The sequence below is a fragment of the Lissotriton vulgaris genome, chromosome 1_1 (genome assembly GCF_964263255.1).
Source record: "Lissotriton vulgaris chromosome 1_1, aLisVul1.2, whole genome shotgun sequence".
Taxonomy (NCBI): domain Eukaryota; kingdom Metazoa; phylum Chordata; class Amphibia; order Caudata; family Salamandridae; genus Lissotriton; species Lissotriton vulgaris.
In genome coordinates this window covers 589,840,008-589,851,017 of record NC_141685.1, presented here as the reverse complement: position 1 = coordinate 589,851,017, position 11,010 = coordinate 589,840,008, and the positions used below count along the sequence as shown (strand labels likewise).

The 11,010-nt window shown below is 38.6% G+C and overlaps 1 protein-coding gene across 1 annotated transcript in view; it reads left to right on the top strand.

Annotated features, from left to right (window-relative positions):
• Nucleotides 1–4,237: 4,237 nt before the first annotated feature.
• Nucleotides 4,238–11,010, top strand: part of LOC147747527 (vitellogenin-A2-like) — a 63,662-nt gene continuing 56,889 nt past the window's right edge. The window contains exons 1-7 of the mRNA XM_086954002.1: nt 4,238–4,348; nt 4,614–4,634; nt 4,758–4,909; nt 6,874–7,125; nt 8,492–8,653; nt 8,744–8,892; nt 10,238–10,388. Of these exons, the coding sequence (XP_086810128.1) occupies nt 4,309–4,348; nt 4,614–4,634; nt 4,758–4,909; nt 6,874–7,125; nt 8,492–8,653; nt 8,744–8,892; nt 10,238–10,388 (927 nt within the window). The 5' untranslated portion in view covers nt 4,238–4,308. The remainder of the gene's footprint in view (nt 4,349–4,613; nt 4,635–4,757; nt 4,910–6,873; nt 7,126–8,491; nt 8,654–8,743; nt 8,893–10,237; nt 10,389–11,010) is intronic.

The window sequence follows — 11,010 nt, the reverse complement described above, 5'->3', positions numbered from 1 at the left end:
CACACTAATAAGAATCACGATGTGAAGTTCTCATATGTTCCCTTCATCAGGATGCAACACCTATTATGTATTCATAGAGGTGAAGGTCCAAACAATTTATTAAGGCTAAGTACCTTGCTAATGCATGCTTTTTTCAATGTATCATCTGGCATATCATCATCATGAACATCTTTAAAATGACCAAATGCATATGATTTCTGGTATTCGACTATCAAACATTATAACATATTGTGGGAACCCTACATGGTCAGCTCTTAACCAAATTCCCTTTCAGTCTTGCTCAAAACTTCAATAACTGTTATATAGTTCTTTTCAAGGAAACTAACCAGCCCAGAAGAAAAGGTTGCTCCTGTGGGTTGAAACATGTCTACAACCTCTCTGAGGGGTACAAACCCACATACCAAGCAATATAGATGGGACAAGAGAGATAATACATGCTTCCCAGCAGAAAGGACTTGATTTGAAACTACTGCAAAACGGACACATCTGTGTTGCCCAGAGACAAACCTCCTTATATTTATATGTTCCTTTACGGACTGCTTTGCCTTATTTCCACAAGCAGCAATTTGCTGTATATCACAATGTGCGTTCACTACACTATGGGATGAGTGAAGTGTGTGCTGGAGGGTAGTACATCACACAGTCAGGGTCAGCACTACTGATTCCTCAAATAAACCATCTTCCATAGTTGTCCTCCTGGTTTATATTCTATTAAAAATACATTGGGGCTTACCTCCAAATAGTCTGAAATATCCTCCCCAACTAAAACAACTGTGGTAATTCATCAGCAGACCCATCAACCAATATTTTGAAATCGCCCCCTGTGAACCTGCTCTATCACTTTTGATCTGCTACGCTGTAGTGAGTTGTTTGGATGTACAAATTTTCTAATTTCATGTCACAAAACATGCAGATTTTAGAACTCATATTACTGTGCCACACATACAACTAACATTAGATTCAGAGGATGAAATGGTGTGGTACTTTGGCAAGCAGAACTTTACATCACAAAATGTGTGAAGTATTTCCATGTCTGGGCTCTCCGATTGACAAATACTTGTTATGCACATTAACAGAAGACTTTGGCCTTCACTGTTGCAGCTGTGACATGTTTAGCATTTCTATCCCACATCTGTAGATATATCGCATATTATTTGAAACTTATGTCATCACATTCTGTCACCACTTCCCAAACCACATTGACAGCACATGTGATAATAAAGTGCTGAGTATGGCGACCTGATCCTTATATGCCGGGGACAGGTTTGCTTTCAATGGCAGAAACTTGAATACCTCTCTATGATTAATGCTATCTCCACCTCCATCATGGCTTTGGAATTGGTAACTGGAATGAAATACCTCAGAGGAAGAAGGCTACTGGGTCACCCTGCCAAGGTTTAAATCAAGAAGTCTGTCCCTAACATTGTCTTCACTTTGAAGTGAATAGCCACTCTCAATAAGGACCTCTCGCTCATGCACAAGAACAAGCGTCCATGGAATGTAATAGTGAAATTCCTCCCCTCATTCTGGCAAACAGTCCAATAGACTCAATTCTGAAAGTCTGCACCTCACTGTTTAGAAATTCTCTGGCATATTTAATAAGGAATCACACAAGGCAGGGCAGCAAGTCATCTTGCTGGACTGCGCTGCATGATAGGGAAGGGGTAGAAATATACTGCACATTCCTGTCATTTCCAAGCACTGGCACACAATGTGCTGCATAGCGCCAACACAGAAGGCGCCTGTGTTGTAAGCAGGAGGGTTTTTGTGCTGGAAGGGACATCTTCCTGAACAAAAAAAATCCTCTGAGGCATTTTCCTCTATCAGAATGCAGTACACATACAAAGAGAGAAAAACGAGGAGAAATAAACACATAATTGTCCTTTGTATGCCTCCCCAACAGAGGCGTAGCATTTTGATGCATTCCCAGGTTTACCATAGTTGGTAAATCTGTGAATGCTCCAAAATCCATGGGTGGATGCATGGAAACACCCACACGGCACCCATGGAATGGCTCCCTGGGGCAGCGTAACGTTGGGCTCTGAATTGATCAAGCCCTGTGGTTGGACTTGCATGGCGTGATAAATCTGACTTCGGCTTTGCCTCACACTTGCACCCCCTTTGTGGTGCAAGGGTGATGCAAAACCTTCATAAATTTGCCCCTATGCTTAAACTTTCCTAGGACTGATAATGGTGTCCACGTTTACCCCATTTCTATTATTTTAACCTGGTGCTTATATCTACCATTTAATTTACAATGCAACTCAATTGCTTTGAGTGTTATATATATTTCCATTCTTTTTAGTAACGAGTGGTCTCCTTTGACTTCTGAACAACAGTGCGAACTTTGGCCCTCGCACATCTGGATGGAGGCAACACTCCGGACAGTGATCTCCACAAACCACACTGAAACACCAGAAACGTATCCTCCATACTACTCCTCATCTCACCACGGGCTTGAAGAAGTTTGACCATATACCGTGAATGCTAAAGGAATACGATGACTTTCTAGCCAGGCCAGCGACATTACTTACAGTCCATCAGAAATAATATTCTTGATTACTTGGCTCAGAAAGTTTTCATCTTGGCAAAGAATGCCTCACCAGGATACAAGACATGGATGCACAGAAGATGATGAAATACAACAAAGAAGCAACCAGAAGACTAGCCTTCTCCACATAAGGCCCTAGGATCTAGATGAGCATGCACATTGACATTAAAATACCCATGCCTTCTTGCAATTCAGAAACAGATTAACGAGGCATCTCTGAAAAGAGGATAATTAGGCTACGTGATATGAACCTTCCTGCCTTAATGTGAGCAATCTTCAAATATAGTCCTGGCCTCTACCTGCTATTCAGCATTCCGTAGATCCCCAGCTAGGCATACATCTTGCTTCTGTTGCTGATTGCTCTCTTAGCAGCATTTCTTTAATATATCTGTTATTTCTGTAATGTAACTAAAGGCTTGGTAATGCAGTTCTTGCTGCCATTTGCTGAGAATTGTAGGGATAGTCTCAGGGACTCACATTAACAGGAACATACTTCTACAAGAAACTTTTAGCTCAACAGCATTGTTCATCTGTTGCTCATATATATAGTGGTTGAATATTACTTGTACTTTCTTGATATTACAAAGTATGGGTATTTTTTCTAATTAGAGGTGATTCATAGGAGTGAGACTATGCCTATTTCGGGTTGCAGAGGAATTATGTGACTTCATAGAGAAATTAAGTTAAATAAATAATTCAATTACATGTCCAGGGAACTCTGACATGATATGCACAGTCCTGCAAAGGTTTTTTTCACCTTTTGTAATACCTCTCATTCTTCCTCAATCTACTTTCCTTGCAAAGCTTGGGAACTTGTTCTCTTATTTGCAAGAGAATTTATTTTTGCTGATTTGTAGAGTATATTTAGATGATGCATTGTGGAAAAGACACAGTAAAATGCAGATTGCAATTTGTTGAAAACTGTTTACAGCAAGCGAATTTTGTTGTGTAACATGTGCGCCAGTATGCAGATTGAATAGTGCCCTCCTATTCTGAACTCAAACAGACTATTAAAGACATGTACTGACACTGTTATCTTCTTAAAATATAAAGGCTGTTAATGTTAATTGTTCCAATGACACTTGTTGATGTGGCAAGGCAGTGGTGTTTTGACTGTTGCAGCACACACAATTGAACAATAATGCATTATTACAATAGCAATGTTACAGATTCAAGAGCAAGCAGCAATAATCTACACATATATATATTTTAAATCACAAAGACATTTCTCAAAAAACGTCAATGCTGTCACAAAAATCTATTAAAGTGTAAAATAAAATATGTTAAGGGAATACTGTCTGCTCTGATGCCCTCGCGTCGTTTACACAATGATTTAGATTCACTATCATTTAGATAACTCCTGTCTGGCCGAGTCAGAACGACCAGAGCAAGGTTATCACAACCTTTAATAGGTGTACAGGGGCCTGCCAAAACCCTCAAGTGAATATCATCAGCACACCCACATATGCATTTCTTTCATCATTGTGAATCAACTACATTTTACAAATCTTTGCAAAAACAAATGTAATCTATTTTAGTTAGTCCCTTCTTTGTAAAAAACGAACAATTATTTCAATTCTTTCTACATGCCGATTTTTGGCTAAACCTTGATGTCATAGTGAATGAAAGCAAATGTTTGCCTAGCTTGATAGAAAAAATGTACCTGTCTGCCAAGATAAACTGGTAGGTAGCCACACACTCCTCTTTTTCTGCTATAAAAGCAGCCGGGCCCCTTGTCACCTCCATTCACCGCCACCATGAGGGGAATCATCCTAGCCCTTCTGCTCGCCCTTGTGGGTAAGATGGCACTCTGCTCCTTTCATTGTGAAAATTTGGGGGTTGGGTAGAAAATCTTTCTGATTCTTAATTTTATTTTTTGATGTTTTCAGAGGGTATTAGTACAGTTAGATTTCTTTTAGAACACTTATTGGAAAAGGAGCTAGAGGGACAATGAAGATAATCCTTATTGTTAACATGTAAAGTGTTTCAAAATAAAGGTAATCTTTTATGAATTTGGGTCTAAGCGCTGTCTTACCTTTCTGTTTGATATTCCTCCACACAGGCAGTGAGCAGTACAACTATGGTATGTATTTTTTCTTTGGTTATAAGTGGAGTGTTCACCTGTTTCACCTCACTGCAGCTTTTTATGTTGATTAATGCCTGGTAAAGTGGCCACCTAAGCTCTCATCTCTGTGTCTTCTTCCAGAACCTATCTTCAGTGAAAGTAAGACCTACGTCTTCCAGTACGAAGCCATTATCCTGAATGGATTACCGGAGGCTGGCCTGGCCAGATCTGGAATAAAACTGAACTGCAAGGTGGAGATCAGTGGATTCGCCCAGAAGGCCTATCTCCTCAGGGTAAGAATGAACACAGTGTGAAGCGCACAGTGACAACATGGCAAGGGGGTGCAGTGGGAGGAGGCTCTCCTACAATCACAGTAATAGTGATACAAGTAGAATCAATGTTAACAGTGGAATCATTTGTCAGTTAATAGCAATTGTATATACTACAATTAGTTTTAATCTTGTATATTGTAAAATTGAATTGTTCCAACAGTATTACTAATGATAAAACGGCCTACTAAATCCAAGGCCAAATACAAGTATAAATACTAACATAAATGTAATATATTGGTCACAATGCAGTAATAAAGATAACTCTCTCAGATTTTTTTGAGCAGAGCAAAAGTTGGCAATGACCTAATTTTAAGTATGTGTTAAAGGGAATATACTATCAATCAATTAATATCATTGGCAAGTAAGGTGTTTTGCAAAGAAAATAGATGTTTCAGGTGAAAATAGTCTATTTATTCAGCAGATATTCTATATACTAAATTCAAAATACAGTTTTTGACTGCTATGATACGTGTTTCCTCTGCTCTGTCACCAGTGACAGTGCTTGTTTTCCTGGTGTACCTCTACCTTACCCAGGTCACCAGAGATATATCGAAGTAGCAGAATGGCACCAAATGCTCCTCTACCTCTTGAGCCCTTTTCAACTTGTGATTTTCCCCAAACCTGAGGAAGGTGGTGAACATGGGTCGTGCTCTGTTTCTCCCCAGGGAAGAAATTTGCTCTCAGACACTGGTCTGCAGAAATCCACAGCTGGCATGGGATTCTATGCAATGCTAATGTGTCTATCACAGAACCACTGCTGGCACTGTACCCACTCCAAAGCACAGCTTCAAGTGACGATGGGGAAGGCAGAAATGGTTGTGGAACAGGGTTGCAGAACACCAGATAATACATTTTTGGTAGTTGGGTGAAGGTGGGAGGGACAACCAAGAGAGGGGTATGGAAATACATAACAGGGCACTAGTATTTCATTTTTTTATATTTGGGAGCGGAAACACTAGGTAATGCTGAAGGTGGAGTGGAAGGTTTACAGGATGATAGGTATCTTGTTTTCAATTGACGTGGCTGTCGGGTAAGGCAGCAGAATAGTTCAGGTATGAATGGCAGGAGATCCGATGTAGGTATTATTTATGTACATGTAACATGGGGACAGGAGGATGAGACAGCTAAAGCCATGTTCTGCATACCTTTTCCATGACTCCTCACTCACTGGTCTATGATCTAAACAGGGGATGAGATATTCACACCATGTATAACATACCATTGTAGCCAGGTAATTGACAATTAAGGGGGCACGTTTCACTTTTGCTTCTGAATGATATAGTAAACTACTTAGGTTCTGCTTTAGTTTCTTGTTTGATTTCCTTCAGAAGCCCTTGGATAAAACCATCATAGTTACTTACAGTTATCCAGCTATACTTCTATATGCTCTGCTTTGTTGCCTTGAATGATGATTTTAAAACCTAACTCTGCATGCTGATGGACAGGATATTGGCCTTTCTACTTCCATTGAACATTTGAATTGGAGCAAAGGCGTTTCAAGCACAGAAATGCTGTACAAAAATTATAATGTTAAAGTATTCCTATTTGTTACATAGTTACATGAATTAGGCTTGTGATTTGAGACACAAGGCCTAGGATGTAATACTCTAAAAGACATTGTTTACAAAAGGATAATCACAAGCTTGATTTGATTTTAAAAGTATAATCCTGAAGAAAGTATGTTTCTACATTATATTTTTCATAAAGTTATGATATACACATGTTTGCTCAGGATAAACTAATCAATGGCTCCAGTATCACAAACAGAAGATCACAGTGTTAAACATAGGTGAGTGCATGGTGTTCATTTGTGGAACATCAAACCTCTGCAGGTTGCACAAGGCACCAACTTCACAGCTATATTGTCTTCACAATACATAGTAATGCATTAGACATATCCTAAATATAACTATTTTATTTTCTAGATCACATCTCCTGAAATGAAAGAGTACAACGGTATCTGGCCAAAGGATCCATTCACTCGCTCCTCAAAGCTGACCCAGGCTCTCGCTGCTCAACTCAGCAGACCTGTAAAGTTCGAGTACAGCAATGGACGTGTTGGAAACATGTACGCCCCAGATGGTGTTTCTGAAACTATACTCAACATTTACAGAGGGATTGTGAACATGCTGCAGGTCACCATCAAGAAAACCCAAAATGTCTATGACTTGCAAGAGGTTGGTTTCAACTAATTTGAAAACAATTGTGAACAAAACAAAACAATCCTTTAGTAACTGCATATGAAAATACTTTCCTAAATATATATTTAATTGGCTTGCCCAAAATAATTGGAGAACTGTGCAAAATTCATTAATAGTAACTTAAGGTTTTCCATAGGCTGCCTGCCTCAGATAATAAATACCATGGGCTTAGGGAAGTGGGATCTGAGAAGTACATCCCCACTGGAAGTAGCAAGGGCCTTGTAGGATCAATTAGTTTCACTAAATCCTGTATCCTTCCAAAATCACAGACAGTAGCTTCTTGCAACGTTACACGCACCCATAACATTCAGTCTCTCCACCCAGACTAGTGTCCTTAGGCACCTGTTGATCAATGTACTGGATTACTTGCACATTGCTTCCATGCAATTGAGTTTATACATTTAGTGGTGTGTGGTCATGGATTCGTGGGGACATCGGCAAAGACCCTCCTAAAGTGCGGTTACCATCTTATTCCACGTTGGCAGAACATGCTCTGAATCCAGACTTCTATTTGCTAACCTAGTGTGTTCCAGATTTTGTAGTCTTTGCTTGCTTGATGGAACCAGTAGGATTAATGCACCAGAGAAGATTAACTTCCAGCAGAAAACCAGCAGGAACTTCTCGTCCTGCAGACACAGACAAAGGTGCAAAACTATTTTTGAGTTTTGAGCTTCATATTATTAGGTGTTTCTAATCTCCAGAATGCATGTCTCGGGTTGACCTGGATGTACCTAGACTCCAGAGTTTGAGCAACAGTCATGATGACTTTGCTAATCTTTTTCACTTTAAAAATTAGAGAGATTTTTTATATATAGCTCAAACCTGGTCCAAGTGCATCACAGTACATTTCATGAGAGCCATTTTTAAGATTAAGCAATTTTTGCCAAGAATCACATAATGTTGAGCTGACCCCGGAATGTGAACAGGTTCCTCAGGTCCAAAGTCTAGCCTTTAGCCCATAGCTCACATCTTTGCAGTTGATTTTTAATGTTTACCTTGCATCCAGTGGTAACCAGTGCAGACTTCAGAGAACGAGTGTGATGTAATCACACATATTTGGAGTACTCACACGTCTGACACAGACATGGTGTCCTCCCTTATATCTAGGTAGATGACTTATAGCTATCTCTAATAGAACATCCAGCTGGTAGTCAATCATAGGGAACACTCTTTGTTGTGTAACGGCCTGAGGAGCAATATGTTTAATCATGTTATGGACCACTTGCAGCAGAAAAATGTAATTATTGGCAGACCTCACTGTCTCTGAGTATGTTGGTATAAGGACAAACCAATACCCAGAATGTAGCCCATTAATTTTCACTTTCTCTGCTAATTTCCATAGTCTGGAGTCACTGGTGTCTGCCACACAAGGTACGTTATCCAAGAAGACAAGAAAACTGATAGAATCATTGTTGTGAAATCCAGGGACCTGAACAACTGTCAGGAAAAAGTGGAGAAGAACATCGGCATGGCGTATGTGGAGAAATGCTCTTCTTGTCAGAAGGTTTGATCATGTCACATATTCTGTACTTAAATCAATATTTACTCCTAAGGTCTTACTCTTCATGACAACTGTGTGTGCTTATTACCACAGGATGTAAGGAATTTGAGAAGGGCTGCAACATTTACCTATAAGATGAAGCCCCGAGATGGTGGTGCTCTAATCACTGAAGTGACTGCACGGCAGGTGTATCAATTTTCCCCATTCTATGAACTGTATGGTGCAGCTGTAATGGAAGCCAGGTGTGTGTCTTTCATACATTCATCAGTCTCATTGTGTGCTGTTATGTATAAGACTATCATGAAATTAGATAGTGTGTGCCCAAATGTTCATGGCAGTGTTAAAGATGAATTTAGCAATTTCAACTTAATTTAGAGAATTTATTTTTCAGTTAAACAGCTGCTCTATATCTTAAAAATAACTTACATAATAATGTGATATGATACTAAACCAGGAAAGGCATGTTACTAGTAATAGAAATGCAAGACAATTTTGAAAGTAGATATAGTGTGCCCAAATGTTCATGGCAGTGTTAATGATGAATTTAGAAATTTCAACTTAATTTAGAGAATTTATTTTTCAGTTAAACAACTGCTCTATATCTTAAAAATAACTTACATAATAATGTGATATGATACTAAACCAGGAAAGGCATGTTACTAGTAATAGAAATGCAAGACTATTTTGAAAGTAGATATAGTGTGCCCAAATGTTCATGGCAGTGTTAATGATGAATTTAGAAATTTCAACTTAATTTAGAGAATTTATTTTTCAGTTAAACAACTGCTCTATATTTTAAAAATAACTTACATAATAATGTGATATGATACTAAACCAGCAAAGGCATGTTACTAGTAACAGAAATGCTTAAACGTTCATACATTAAATACAAAGTATTCAATAAGTAATTTGCAGTTTAAGTCTTTCCGATTTGAGAGTCAGCTACTCAGTGTACATCTCTCAGAAGCCGTTTTGTCTCCATAATAAAATAAATGTGGAAAATGCTTCCTTTTCTGCTTATAAGTGAAAGGACGACTGACCCCAAATATGTATTGCCTTCTGTTTTGAATATTGAAACAACATATATTTTTAGATGCTTTCATACCTTAACAAATACCTAAGACATAATCATATAAGGGAGTAGCTTTTCAGGAGCTGTGAGGACTTGCATTACACTAATTTTTGAGCAAGGTAGTTTGCTGCTTATCAACACACACATCAAGATCAATTAAATTAGCTTGGTTCCTAAATGCTACCACATAGACTGGTTATACCATAGTGTATAATTCAAATGATCAACAAACACTTCTAAAATTCTCCATGGAATAATGAGGTGAGAATGGGGTTTGACAATCTCACTTTCATAGTGAACCATCCAAAGCATTCGGCACTCCAAGGAAAATAGCATTTTGACTATAGGAGCATTTCTTGAAGGCTTGAAAATGGCCATGTCTTAGGTCGTCTGCAATTTGGCAAATTAATAGGTGGCACTGTGGGACTTCTCCTTATGTGACCTCCATATGCAAGCTTTAGGCCTTGACAACGCAAATGGGGAATACAAACATTTTCTGTTTACCTTTCTTTCAGGCAAGTGCTCACTTTTGTGGAAACTAAAAGCAATCGAGTTAACTCTCCTCAGACTGACCTGCAGAACCGTGGGGGGCTTCAATACCAGTTTGCTTCTGAAGTTTTCCAGATGCCAATTCAGTTAGTAAAGACAAGGAGTCCTGAGACACAAGTATGTACCTCTCTATGCATCAGTGTGCATGTGAACCTCACAACTTCACATAAACCCTTACTTTGGATTTCAACACTGTACTCAGCAATAAAGAAACAAACATAAATAGATTTTATTGAACACGTCAATTAAAGGATACATTCATTATAATCTATAATTTTAAAGTATTGTAAATAACTGTCAACATTATTTGTACAACCTTCAACAACCTTCAAATTATGAATGGAGTGTCAGACACACTGAAAGTGAAACTTTCGACACACACATCCGAATATATGTGATCGTATTCCAGTGAGCCGTTTTCCTTGCAAGTTCAGTCCTTCTCCCCCTACATGCACAGTGAAAAAAATCATAATCTCTGATTTGTTAATATTTACCAAAGAGATCTGTTTTTTCACACTTGACACTAACATTTTAGAGGGCCATTTGTGAATATACACATAGAATTATATTGTATAACATTGAATATCTGGGATTTTTTTTTACTAGGGGGTTCTGAGTATCATCAAGTACACAATGAAAGCCCAAGCTTGAGCTGAGTAGTTTGTCACTCAGAACCACAAGGTGAAAAATATTCCTGCTATTCACGTTATACCCATCTTTAGTTTAATGTTATATATGG